At 45.7% G+C, this 14,685-nt stretch overlaps 1 protein-coding gene across 5 annotated transcripts in view; it reads right to left on the reverse strand.

Annotated features, from left to right (window-relative positions):
* The window catches only part of SYNE2 (spectrin repeat containing nuclear envelope protein 2), a 158,690-nt gene that overhangs the window by 12,503 nt on the left and 131,502 nt on the right, over nt 1-14,685 (reverse strand). For all 5 annotated transcript variants that reach the window (XM_021403871.1, XM_021403873.1, XM_021403872.1 and 2 more), the window contains 5 exons: nt 5,865-6,027; nt 2,169-2,356; nt 1,870-2,020; nt 1,219-1,401; nt 22-159 (listed from right to left, as the gene is read on the reverse strand). In XM_021403871.1, coding sequence (XP_021259546.1) covers nt 22-159; nt 1,219-1,401; nt 1,870-2,020; nt 2,169-2,356; nt 5,865-6,027 — 823 coding nt within the window. The remainder of the gene's footprint in view (nt 1-21; nt 160-1,218; nt 1,402-1,869; nt 2,021-2,168; nt 2,357-5,864; nt 6,028-14,685) is intronic.

The raw sequence follows: 14,685 nt of genomic DNA on the forward strand, positions 1-14,685 counted from the left end.
CTGCTTTATAAGGATACGTACATTTAACTGGCGCATTTTGTCGTCGAAGTTACTTTTTGAGAAGTGCTCCACATTTGTCAGCTGGAGATCCATTTCTGTGAGCCAAACAAGGATGTTTTCCCTCGTCGCCTCAAACTCATCTCTGCGATTGGTGAAGTGCTGAATATGAAGAAGGAAGCTGCTGTTATAAGAACTTACCAACGGAAAAAAAACCACCACAGGAGCTCCCTGAAACGGGTTTTGTCACCACCATCTCTAATTAAACTCAAGTAATTAAAACTATGGTAATCAAAATCAGTAAAACAATGGAGAGACAAGATAGTGGATGTTGACACAGCAGTAGTCAATGCACCACTAGTCATGGAAGCCAGGAGGAGCCCTCGGCTGCCATCCCCCACAGAAGCTGCTAATGGACTTGCAGCCTGCAGTGCCCCAGTTCTTGCTGGATTTCCTTCTCAGAAAGGGGATTATATAACTTCTCAAACATGACACCTCCTAACTGCACAAATCAAATCCCTTCAGATATCTCACTGCCTCATCCATTGGCCATTGGGAACGAATGGTTTTCCCTGTCAATCACTTGTAGCACTGCTGTATTTAAAAAACAGGCAGTGACGAGATTTCTGAGGGATCAGGAAAAATCTGCCTTGGGACAGGGGAATTCTTGACTTGGGAAAAATCATCCTCAACTACAGTCACACGTACACTCTTCAACAACATTCTTCTGTTAAGCAGAGAACATAGCATGAGGCAGTGACAGCACATACCCCCCCATCGCATCTCCATGCTTAAAGCCTAGTAGGTGAGTCATGACTTGGTATGAAGTAGAGCTGTGTTGTGAACTCCAAACCATTTGTACACTGGGGCTTTCTGTCTCTCTGCCTTTTATTTTTTGAAAGCTGCAAGTGTATGAATGGACCTAGCCATGACAGGAGTGACTAAAAGGAGAGCGGGATAGGAGTGGTAAGGCCCACAGCACATTTTCCCAAACTTGGGCCAATTCTTCACCTACGCTTCTTCAGTTATCAAGAACCCATCTGCCAAGGACATGTTTGCACCACGTACTTGGTGACCTTTTCAGAGGTGCTCTCCCACACTGGTAACTCAAGACACAACTCAACACAAGTCAGTTGCTCTTGAACATGTGTTTTGCACTTCTGTATCTCCTATAGGGACTTGTAAGTGCTCCTTAACTTTCTCATCCCACCACTCAATTACCTTGAGTCTCCTCAGAATGGCAGCGACTCTTTTCTGCAGATTATCCCAGCGCTGGTTGCCTTCATGTACCATCTGCTTCAGCTTGCTGGCAGAGTCAGTGCGGTTCTCACGGGCAAGGCGCCTGTACTGTTTATTGATCAGCTCCAACTGAGTGAGTCGTTCATGAATTTGCCGTTGGAATGCCTGCAAAGCAAATGGAGAAACTCAGCCCCCTTGCTGTCAAGAGAAAGAACTGGTATAATACTGTCCATCGAGAGAGATGAAGATACCCCCTCCCCTTAAAAAACAACAGACCTTCCAATTACAAAATTAAATCCAGAGAAGGACCCATATTTAAAATCATCTGCTTAGATTTAGCTCATTAGGAAGAAAAAAAACCCAAAAAATAAAAAATAAAAACAAATCCTTAACTTGTAAGAGGGATTGTGTCAGATCAAAATATTGCATTCTCCCCATAAAAAAATAAATGCGGACAGACCAGCCAGATGTCTGGTAGCCATAGCACAGCTATAATACATATGGTTACTGAATTTTAACTACAAACTACAGGATGCATTTTTCAGCAATCCTAGCATTTTGCAGAGAGTAAGCATTCAGCAGTCTGACTGCCCAGCCAGCTGCTAAACATACAAAGAAGTTGTTAAAATTCACCTCAAACTTCTTCAGCTCCTCCTTCGCATGTGTATACAAAACCTCTGATGAATTGGGGCTAGCTGCTGTCCTTTCAGCTGATTTTAGCCAATCTTCAAAGCGAGAATAGTCATCCAAAAACCTCTGCCATAGGCGCCAGGTTTCCTCAATTCTGACAGGGAGATGCAAAAATGGAAGAGTTTTATCACAAGCTTATCATTCTTTTTTTTTTTCTTTCCAAAATTCAATTTGTGGCAAAAGCATTTCTTCAAAATGTCGACCCAAACTTCTTTTTAGGAGCTTGTTGGGCACAGACTTACTTCATTCGCCTTTCCATCGACATGGCACAAATGTTTCTCCACCGTCTGTCCAAACTCCTGCTAGTCTGCTGGATGGAGTCGCACTCCGTCTCATTAGCACACGCATCTGAATCGTGCAGCAGGACTTCACAAATATTAAACACGGACTCCACCCCAGCTGTGTGCTGTTCTATGTCCCGTTGCAGATCCTGCATCGACAAAAGGAAGAGTTTTAGTGGAAGGCAACATGCGTGGCTGACGTCAGACATCTGTTTTCAAAACTGCAGAAGATGGGAAAAGAGCAATTTGTATGTCAGTAAAAGGTTACTGGGCTTCAGGACGCAGATTGCAGGATGGGCTGCGGAAGAGACAGACTGACAGATTAGGACAGAACTGCCACGTAAAAGAGGAATTGTCCAGATGGGTTTCTCAGTGGAAGCACAATCTTTTCATTCACAGTATGGACAATTTTAATGTGCATTCAAAATCCAAACCTTACACACACTGTAAATGCATACTTAGTAATTCTGACTGTACCAGATGACGGTATTTCCTCCCAGCGTAATACAGTGTAAGACTTGACATTGTACACTTCTTGTACTTCAGTTACTGCATGATCACAGACTGATGACACAAACTGCAGAAGCACAGCAAAAGAGCAGCCAGTATTGCACTGCTTTTATTTCCCCTTCCAGAGCTCCTGTTTTGACAGACTATTTTAAAGGGTCTGGCAAAGACCCTTTGTCTTATCTACACTATGTGTTTCTTCTCCAGAGCTTGGTTCTCAATCCTATTCTGCTAGCTCTTCTGTACTATTCCGAAAGTCAAAGTATGTGAAGAATACAAAAAGAAAGCCTTACATAGGTATTTTGTCTTGAAAAAGCAACTCTGCATAACATTACCAACTGTGAATATTAATGAAGTGACATTTTTCAACCCATTCCTGGCTTCCCTAAGAAAGGGTACAGAGCCTCTAACCAGAATAACACGGATCAACAGCAAACACTAATAAATATTTTACTGACAGCAGCAAAAAGAACTCCTGTAAAAAGGTTTACTTATTTCAATGAACAGATGAAGCAGACCTAGTTTAGCCCTAGACTTAAATCAAACAAAAAACAACAACAAAAACCACCCAGATGTGGCTTGTAGGAAATCCAAGAGGAATTGAAGGAAGGTCTTCCCTGAAATTAACAAGGTGCAAGGAGTATCATCACCTTCTGGAAGCCTTCACTGTTACATGAGTACTTGAAAGAAGGGCTAATCCAGAAATGGTAATAATTTGGCTTGTGGGATTTGTGATAATGTACCAAAATCTTTACACAGATAAGAGACTGCCAGAAGCAAACCCAGCATCATTTTTAATAACTTATTAATGATTCACAGCTGTTCTCTGAGCACAAGGCAGTGGTGTCATTTTAGTACAGTCTCTGCTTCTCAAAGCAGCTCTACGCCACTGCTGTTACCTAGAGAGATTCTTCTGAATCTATTAAACCACCCTGGATTTACAACTATATTTGTAAAAATGAGAATCTGGAACACAAATTACAAAACCATCTTGCTTATGTTACAGCACATTGCCGACACTGTTTCATTACTTTTGGTCGTGCCTGAGTTTGTATGCGACAATCCTAGGCAGAATCCTTGCTGTTTTCACAGCTGTTATTCCAAATGACCCAACTGTGTTATGGTGAGACAAACACAACTCAACCATGAGAACATATCCTGAGCCCAAAAAAGTACTTTTCCTTCAGCTTAAACAGTTTACATGCTGCTAGACTTCTGCATTGGTGAAATCAACTTGAAATCTTAAAAGGAGTATTATTCATGTTTCAATCTTCATCTTTCAACTGAACAAACATGCCATAAGGCATCTCTGAGGATGCATAATGCTTTTAAATGTCATTATTCAAGACTGAACAAGTAAAGCTTTTCCAGTCAAGGATGTCAAACAAACAAAGCCTGCAGGGCATATTTCTCACCAACACTTTGCACTTGCTGAAATAATTGTTCATATAAAACCAGGAAGGATCTCCTTACTTGTTGCGTTTAGATAAAGGATTTGCTAATCTGTTTTTCCTATGGCCTTTTTAGTCAGCACAAGCTTTTCATGCTCAACCTGCTACAAGTTTACAGCAGGGGCAGTCTGGAGGTGCCCACAGGTCAGCACTGACAGAAACCAAACAATAAAGCAGTAGATAGCACTGAGCAGCAAATGATGGCTCTTGCCATGATGGCTTTAGTTTGGAAAAAATTCCTTTGCATCCAACATTCTTCTCCACGTGGCAATTTATCACAGCCTTTGAGAAATGCAAAAGGTTTGGACAGGGAGAAAATATTTCTATGCTGTTTACATGACTATTCATGATGCAGATGGAGCCATCAGACCACTGGACCAAAGCTTCTGGTGTTTGACCAGCTGCCAGTGTGCAATTGATGGGAGCCATCCCCACTTCTGTCACAGAGACACTGGCCCTTCCAATGATCTCTGGGACGTGAGACAACTGAGAGCCATAGCAGCCAGCAGAGCACACAGCCCTCAGGTCTGGGTCAGTAAGGGATCTTATTAGACAAGAAAGCAGCAGCCAGAGAGAGAGAAGATGGAAAGGATGGGAAGAACACCCATATGCGTGGCATCTTAAAAGGCAGATGCCATAAGGTTCCACACTTCACAGCTTTATTCTTGATCTCCAGTTCTAGGGCAAATACTTCTGTTAGAGTCAGAAGACAGCCACGGTGATTCTCAGTCTTCCCAGGGAGGCACTTGGAACCTAGGCAGACTTATAGCACAGAGGAAAGGGAGAGAGTTTCTGCTGGTCTACTGGCAAGTCTATGCTTTGGAGAAGCTCCTTTTCCTTCCCCAGCTGCTAGAGAAAGAAGTTTTACCCCAGAACATCCTGCACTTCCTTTTGGCTGGAAAGACTTGCACATTCAGTTGTAACCAGTCCTTGCCATCTTCAGCACTTAAAAACTAACACAGATCCTTAAGAGCTCCTTGATAAGCCACTGTCTTGGAGAAATGCCTACATGCACTCAAACAATGGCCAATAGTGTTAGGCTGGTTCACACTTATGCCTCAGCAGGATTCATGCACCATCTCACAGTATCCTGTGGGGATACTGTCTGCAAGCAGAGAGGGAAGAGGAGTGAGCTAGAGAGGGCGATACCTCAAATCATAGCACCTACATCTGTCACAGCCAGCTTGCTTCCATGATTCAGGCTTTGCAATGTTGAGCCTACATCATCTATCTTCCTGGCTGAGGGAGCTGGGCTTGTTCAGCCCGGAAAAGAGAAGGCTCCAGGGAGATCTCACTGTGGCTTTTCACTGCTTAAAAGGAGCTTATTAGCAGGAGGGAGAACAACTTTTTACAAGGTCTGATAGTGACAGGACAAGGTGGAATGGTTTTAAACAAGAAGTGCCTTGCCTACCCTGTATGAGGTCTGCTGAACTTAACCAGGCAAAAACTCTGACACGAAAAAGTTGTTCCTTGTACTTTGTGGGTATTTTTCAGTGGAGGGGAGAAGAGGGAGCAAATCAACACTTACAATACTGAAATAACAACAAGCAAATAAAAATTTTCCACGTAATGCACCTTGGCAGGAACATGCAGTGAAAGTTAGAAGGCCTGGCTGAGGAAAAGAGAAAGGTGATTTTAAACCAGGACCAATTGTCAGCAAATTTTTAGCTCGTTCACTTTGGCTGCTCCTATTTCCCACCTGCTGTTCCGCCAGTCTCTTCTGGATTTCTTGGTCATCACAGATGTCATAAACAACAGGCTTAGAAAGTTCTGACTCAATCCGGGCCAACCAGGTGCGAAGGTTACTCATGTTTTTGTCCAAAAGTTGTATAAAAGCAAATGTTTCCTTCAGTTTCTTCACCCTAAGCAAACCAGGAAGAACATTTTGTTACAAAGATCTGTAATCAGTGGAAATTATGTTAGCAGAAGGTGACAACAGGCACGAACTGTCACACCAACCTATTGTCTGTAAATCAGAGCTGTATTTTAGTTAAAAACTTCCTAAATTGGATCAGCAAGCCTCTGCTCTACAACTGCAGGAAGGTCTTGTGTGAATTACTTACTGAAGCTAAATGAGCAGTGTTGATTTGTGTACCCTCATTCATCTGCTGGTCAGGTCTTTGGTTCATTCGTGGACATTTGTCTAAGTGGATGCCTGTACTGTAACATGCCTCAGTTAAACTGAAATGGGTATCTATGGCCTGATGTACCTGCTGTAAATGATGTTCAAGACTTTCTTCAACAACCACCAGGCCTACCAGCAAGGTACCGCTCTGCCAATGGAGACAGAACTGTGCCCACACCACAGGTCCAACATTCTGGGCTAACGAATGCTGACAGCAGAAGACAAGGCCTGAGCTATAGAGCTTCAGACCCCACAGTGCTATGATGACATCAAAGTTCTTCTAAACAACAAACTGAAATGTGTGGAGAGGTGCCAGACTCTCCTAGTGGGTGAAAATGAAAAAAAAAAAACAACCAACAAACACTGAAAAAGGGAAATATCCAACAGCTAGAGAGTCATATGTCAGACTAGCAAATACACTGTATAGAACATTTACTTTTCTTACAGCTGTTCATAGCACAACTCCCAAAGCACAGACAAACTTGTCTTTACTCACAGCCTTTATAGCATATTCCCATGTCAAAATCCTTTATCAGCCTCTCAAACTACCAAGTAGCTTGGTTATAAATTTTTGTGAATTTGCCCTCACGTGTTGGAGGAGTATCTGCTAAAGCACCTCACCGCTCTCACGTGTCTTCTTGTAATTCTCATTTACTGCCATTCCCAATAACAATTACTAAAAGGCCCAATACTGGGTGCAATACATCTCTTCTGACTTCAGTTTGATATCAGAGCTTGCCAACCAGACTGACAGTTAATGGAAGAAAAAAAAATACATAAATTCTGGATCCTGATTTTCATCAGACCTGTTTTAAACATCTAGATTATAAGATGGGATGAACTGTACCAAAAAACACTTACTTCTCTCTGTGAACAGCAGTGGTCTATAATGCAGTACTACAAACACCAACTGGAGTCAGGTGAAACAATTTCTTCCCTGCCCTAGAGAGAGCCTACTTCCAGCTGGCACAATTTCCCCACACTATCCCCCTGGCCTCTTTCATCCCTCTGTTGTCTCATTCTGTCCCTACGGCTGGGGATGGATTTTTGGACCTCATATGAGATTTTTAAAACACCAATTTCTGAATTAAGCGTTAAGTAACTGCCTAGTCTAAAAACTGCTCAGCTTATCTACATCAGGTGCAGTGCTAAAAGTTCAGTATGAAGTGTGAAAAGGCCAAAATATTTCCCATTTACCAGCTACTGCGACCTATTTGTCAAATGCTGCAGCAGGGAACTGTCACCAGCTAAACAAAACCAGCAGCTGGCATGTCCAAGATGAACCTTAACTTACTTGTCTGCAGCAGCATTGTGCAAAACTAGGAATGGGGCTGGGAGAGAGGGAGACGTAATGTCACCTAGTGCAGACAGGGACAGATTACATGAAGACAAAGGTGCCCTGACAGTGTACCAGGCTGCAGGTTTCGTGCAAAGGACCTGCCCCTCCTTGCAGGAAAAACGAGGAGTTTCCTGGCTCACTGTGCTGCCCAGATGCCAAGCTGTCCTAAAAGTGTTAGAGGAATCCAAACTGCCTGAAACTGAGCAGGTTTTGCACTTTCCCACTGTAGCATATGATACAACAACAAGAGATATGGAGGATAGCTAATCCATGATGAATATATCGCTCTGTGAGCAAAGACTGATCTTATTAGCAATCTTAAGGGAACCAAACAGGACACAGAGGTCAGCTGGACGCTTGATTTAAAGTTAAACACTTACCCAGATGTGGGAATGATTGTGCTGGATTTGTTCAGTTCTACTGAGTGTTGCCAGGGTATAGAGTAAGATCAGCAAATTTGGGGTCTCATATGGACTTTCAGCATAGGAAGCAGTTTCCCCTACCTCTTGTTCCAAAGCAGTCAGGCAGTATTTTCAGGCAGTTTTACAATATGGACAAGAACAATCCTATAACTAGGACTCCTGGAAAGTATTTAGCAGTTCTGCACTCTCCAGAACATAAAATTAGTCTAGTCTGGTTGATGCAACCCTGTACGCCAACCTGAAGGATCTGGCTCGAGTCTGTGGTTCACCTGCAAAACCATTAATACTGGTGTAAAGTGCAAAGCAGTCTGCCCCTTTACACCAGTGGTGTTTTCCACTGCTGCAGCTGACAGAAGCAGCCATGGGGTGACAAAAGCATTCAGCAGCTCTTGCTTTCATTAACAAGCTCTTTTCAAAACTCTGCTCTCAAGCACAACCTTTTATGCTGAAGGCATCTGGTTTCCAAGCAAACAGCTGCTACATAAATCTTCCTGTTACTAGTCCTGATTCCATTAAGTGGTTCTCAATGAAGATGTCACACTCCAGTAACCATACAGCTTTTTCTTGTGCTGTCACAGGCTGGCAGTAAATTGCCCAAGAAGACCTAATTCTCACTCCACCCTCTCCCCTGCTCCTGTCCCACCAGCCAATTTTGATCCACTTGATTTTAACACTCAGCAGGCCTGTGGCTCATCAAAGGCGGGTGACCAACCTGGCAGCCCTTCTTGCTGGAAAGATGGGACAGTATGGGTTCTGTGTTGAACACTGAAAGAAGGAACCTCTAGAAGAGCCATGAGAAGTTTAAGCCAAAAGTCTGCACTGTCACAGTGTTAATTCTGCATGACTTCACACCAGTCAGAAGGAAACAAGGCTTGTCTGCTGCTCTAAATATTGAATGGCAGGTGAAGCAAATAGCATCATTCAGAAAGGAGTCTAAATATGTCGATACACTGGCATAAACACTGTGGTTGTACCAGACTTTTGACCAACATCTACTGTTACTCTGCAAAGGTAACCGCTGCTCTCCTGTACAGAGATGTTTTCTGCTATGGGGATGTCTTGCAAGAGATGCATGTGTTGGGATCATCTGATGCCACTGCCAACTTGCTGAGTCCGTAGTTTACGGTGCTGCTCAGTACTGTTCCTCTGCTTTCTTTACTCCTTTCTCACACTGTATCTACCTATTTTCTGTCTTGAAGTTGCATTACAGAAAAATTCACAGGTTACAAGCCATGGGTTACTTCATTCAACCTGCACGCTGGTTGACAGGTAGGTGGACATGGACCAGGTGGTCCAAAGCTAAACTAAGGGATATTCAATTATAATTAAACATTTATGCCTTTATGATTGACAGCTCATCCAACAAATAAGACAAACAACAGCTTCAAAGAGAGTGGTACCGTGAACTTGTATTTATTTTCTAGCAGTTGCCATCATAGACGCACCACTGTAAATATCTAATTTAATTTGTTACATATTCTGAGAAGAATATGTCATTTGTCAGTCATTGAACCATCCTTAATGCCCTATGTCATCAATCTCAAGCTTCAGCCAACCAGCCAGAGGAGAATAAAAACCTAATGGAAGCTCACGTTAGTGTGGTTTATAAACAGGAAGGCAGTCCTCTCCAGATGTTCACATTGGCTGATCTTGTTACAGCCTGCAGACACTGAGCCCAAGGCCAAGGGTAGGGCCCTACACTGGAAGCAACAGGTGAAGCGATGAGGGAGCATCCTCATCAAGCACCTCAGCTTGCACAAAAGTCAAAGAGAACTGCCGTTTCTCTGGCTAGAGATCAAGGAAGAGCATAAAAAAATGCTGCTTACATCCATAAAAGCCCTATGCCTTTGCAACAACCACACTCAGCTGCGTTGTAAATTATCTGCTATTTGCATGCAAGAAATCTTACAAACTCCCTTGAGTCGCATCCAGAAAGAACAACTGGTGCAGAACGATGGGCCTGGGAGCTGGGTGGAGGTGTGCAGCCCCCAAACCTGGGGCAAAAGCTCCCCCATGTCCAGGTGACAATTACCCAACACACAGTGAAGAGCAATGAAACTTCAAGCGCTCCTCTCAGTTACCCAAAGCACGCCACCACTACTGTTAATGGAATTCTGCAGGATCAGTTACTTGGTCAAACAGGCAAAACTGAATGTTTTCCAGATGAAGGCCTAATGATACACAGTTTGCTTCCCAATGAGAACTAACCTGCCACCTTTCAACACTTCAGTGTGCTTCCAGAAGCAAATAAAAGCAAATCTGAATAATATCACAATTAATCTAAAAAACAATAACAACTCAAATATCTCTTGTTCATTGCCACGGGCCCAACTCTAAGGGCATCCTGATTCAAAACAGTGCTTAGACACATGGGATAAGCCAAACAAAGACCGCTTCTACACATCTTGATCTTTCCGCCAAAATACTGGTGGCAGAAAAAGAACAAAAGCAGGAGATTATAATGAAAAGCTGGCTCCAAAAGTGAACAGAAGGACTAACTGACCTGACTCGAGATTGGATTTGGGCCTTAATACCCCTGTGAAGCTGCCAGCGTTGGGTTGCAGGAGAACAGAATTAGGTTGTTTGGGGCTGAATTGTTGCACGGCCCCACAAAGCAGCAGAATATTTTGTAGTAACTACTCAGGAATTATCTACTGCTATGAGGCACTTCCAGGTTGAGTGAAGTGTGTTCACACAACACAAAAGATGACAAAATGCCTGCCAGCTGCATTCCATTAGCTGTCAAAGTGCAGCAGGGAAAGGCACAGGAGAGCTGAAAGGGTAACAAATAACGTTCGCATTTTAGCGTCTAATGAGATGAAAAACATCCTGATGTATATTCCAAGCCGTCATTCACGAACACAAATGTCATTCTAGCCAGGCAGAAAAAGACCCCGCCTCCATTTATTTGTAACAGCAGAGGGGCTGCCATCACCCTGCCAGCTGCCAGGATTGTTTACTGCAGCAAATGAGATGCTCGAGACCCGGAACCTTTGTTCAGCGAGGTGCGGGGCGAGCTTAGCCATGTGAAGGACAAAAGATCTGATTCCGGGCAGTGATGCCAGTGGCAAATTTCAGGCCTTTGTATACAAGGCAAGGACATTTCAGTGGAGCTGCTAACATGACAGGAAGCCCCGTGTGCGTGGGCTGTGAGCTCAGCACACATGGGCACGCCGGAGGACGGCTCTCCTCGCATCCCCCAGCAGCCAGCCAAAGCTTGCTGCTGCCCATCTCCTCCGCCTGGGCTGCAAACTGCCAAAATGTCTGATTTGAAGGCAGAGGCCCTGAGGGCCGTTCCTCCTCCTAAGCCCCACGCGCAGCCTGCTGGCTCAGCCACTTGTCCAAGGGGAACTGTGCTGAGGCACCGGCGCAACCGCGCTGCGGAGCCGTCCCCCCCAGCCCCGTGCCCACAGCTCCAGTGCGACCCGCCGCCACCGAGCCCGAATCAGCACTTACGGTTCGCAAGTAGCAACCATTCCTCAGCCTGCAAATCCCAAGCTGCCGGGGGACCGAGCGAGCGCCTGTGCGACCACGGCACGCACGGATGAGGAAACCCCTCCTCCACAGATGCCCTATTTATTCGCTGCTTTAGCATCCCGCACTGGGGGGGGGCTTGCCCGTCCTCCTCCCCGACCCCTGAGCTGGGGAGCCCGCGGCGCCTCTGAGCCCTGCAGCATTTGGGTTGGCATTTTACCTGGCAAATGGCCGCATCCCTCCTCAGAGTAAACCCACGAGAGCTCTATTCGGATACAAGAGAAGGAGCACGCGAAGAAACGCACGCAGCACGGCCACCCGCGGCCGGCGACAGCACAGTGGCAGGCTGGAGGCTTCGGCACTGACAGAGCTGCGCTCGGCGCTCATTTTGTCTCTCTGTTCATGCAGAGCCTCACACCCAGATGATTTGCAGCAGAGTCAATTTGAAGCAAACCCAAAATCAAGCCAAGGTCCATCCGCACACAGGCACCACGCACACGGGTGTATCCTTACTTCCTCTGCGCCCTTCTTTGTCGCCTGTATCATTCTATCCCAGGTCTTTAAGTACGAATTAAATCTCCCACACACTGCCCTGTCCTCTGTGTAACCTCTCAGTGCAGGTGGAAGGCCTCTCGAGCAAGGAGCCTGTAGGATAAAACGGCCCCATGTCTTTTATGGTATCACTCATCTGTGGAAAAACACACCGTCATAATTTGTGTGTTATGACTGCCAGCAATCGCGAGGCAGGGAACTAAGGCGGAAGTCATGGAACCTTGGGTTAAAAGTCACTCCCCACCCAGCAAACATCAGACAAAAAATAAAAGTTGTGGTAATCCCCCCAAAAATGCAAGGAATGGGCTGGAAATCAAAGGCTGCTCAGCATTCAGGTAATCTGCAGACCTGTGTGAGCTTGCCGATCGCTCACATTCAACACATGGCAAAAGAGAAAGCGCCCGGCAGACACCTCGCACTGCGTGGTTAAATCACACCCAGACTCTGTTCAACCTGACTAAGGCCCAGGGAGGGTCAGGCACATTCAGCACGGCAGGTCTGGGACACGAAAGTGGGAAAAACCCTCCCTGCGGGACCAGCGGGGAGGCACGGCCATGCCCGGCCCAGCCAGCTCCCCCTGCTCCCAGTACACCTCAGTGTGCATTGCATAACACAGTAAGCCCAACCATCCTGCCTGAGACGATAATGAATCCTGTCACAGCTCCTGCACCAAACACAACTGTAATCCCTGAAGGACAGGCAACCTGGAGAGCAAGGAAAGAAAGCAGGCACTTTGCAAGTGATAATTCAACCGCACAGGTTATTATTATTACTATTTTTGCGCCAAAATGATTACAAAGAACAAGATTTTACAGTGGTGCTGCCACAAACCGGTATAATTCTGCTGAACATGGCTGTACAGTGTACCCACGGCCGCACGCTTTGCTTTGTTCACTATGCAGGACCCATCTGCAGCAGTTAGGAAGACCTTTGAGCTCGGAGTGCAGATGCACTGCAGCAGGGTGGGACAGCGCACCGACACGTGGTGCTCAATGCGCTGCCCTGCCAAAGGGCAAGCAACGTGGCAGAAAATACATCCACACAGCAGCTGAGGGCGGTGTGAACTCGCCCGATCCCTGTGCCTACAAGGTGCAGCTTGCTGCTGCCAGGGCAGTTACCGGGGCAGACCCGCAAGCAGTGAGGATGCAAGGATGAGGAGAAAACACAGAGCTGAGCAGAATTTCACTGGAGCTCATTCTGTTTCACCAGAACACATGGCGTTGCTAGCTTCCCCACATTTTTGTGCTTGCATTAAGTCAGTCATTTTAACCCAATTCCTGCTACAGACACAACCAATGTGCCTTTCTCCATGAAGCACAGCCAATGAGAAACCACATCACAGTGTGCCCGCAGCCGGAGCAGCTTGGAAATGGCATCCATCTTCCACAGTTTCATAGAAGTGCTGAGAGCTGCAGGATGCCGAGAGGTACAGAAATCACAGAAACATAGAATTACCTTGGTTGGAAGGGATCATCTAGTTCCACGCCGCCGCCGCCCTCCCCCTCCCCCCCACAAATGCATATTTCTTACTGTCCAGACCAACCCACAGACCCCAAATCACCAGAAGCAGGCACGGACGAAGGCGGAGGTTTTCCTGAAGGCTCAAGGTGCCCACCTGCAACCTGTGGGTGCTGCTCCTGTCTGCCTGCAAGCACTGTGCACACAGCAGCGTGGGCAGAAAACCTTTCCCTCTGGACTAGGAAGCAAAGCGTAGAGTTTGTGTCGGTGGCAAATAGGCCCAGGAAGGACAACAAGGGATATTCCTCTGCCTGTGTACACAGACCAGGTCCCTGCCAACGCTTTCCGGTTAAAGCAGGCACAGCTTGGGAGTGCTGCTCCAGAGCACACCAGGGATGTAAATGCCATTCCGTGGGTTTTTGGCTGTCTGCCCACGTGCATGCAGCCAGAGCACTGCTTCTTCTGCTGTTTCTGCCTTTGCTTTGGTGGGAGTGCAAGCATGCTATGCTTTTTCTCACAGAGTGCTGCCACAAGGTCAATGATCAAAGAAAAGCAGGAGATTTGATGCCCATCTTCATGGTCAGCACAAGGCTCTCTTTCTGACTCTTAGTACACTTACATTCCCCCTTTATCAGCAGAGACTTCAGCACAACAACATGCACTGTTAAGAGTATCTTCTGAGCTGCATTCATTTGTTCTCCTTCCCAAGCACTCCATTGTCTTAATGCATTTCACCCCGTGAAAATGAACATTTTGAGACCTTTCCAAGGTTGCACAATGCTACTCTCCAGCTACAACGCATCTAGTGAGGCTTTGTCCCTACACAAGCTAAGCACAGGCGTACAATGAAAGTGCTAAGTCCTGCAAGCGCTGCCATATGGCAAATCTGAGCTTGTCACCATGAACTAAGAGAATCACTTCAAAGACTAAATGGGGAGCTCACCTAATTTGCCCATCTGTCCCAGGACGTTTATTGGTTTTAAAAGGTGAAATAAGCCATCAGGTGGAATGTTCTGTATTGATAGATTGGTTTCAGACTGGTTTGCTTTCATTTTGGTATCACACAGACATACACATATGCTGCAGTACAGGAGAGGTAGACATTACCCAAGTTGCTGGGTCAGCCATGAAGATATTAGAGACCACAGAA

This window comes from Numida meleagris, chromosome 6 (genome assembly GCF_002078875.1).
Source record: "Numida meleagris isolate 19003 breed g44 Domestic line chromosome 6, NumMel1.0, whole genome shotgun sequence".
NCBI classification, from domain to species: domain Eukaryota; kingdom Metazoa; phylum Chordata; class Aves; order Galliformes; family Numididae; genus Numida; species Numida meleagris.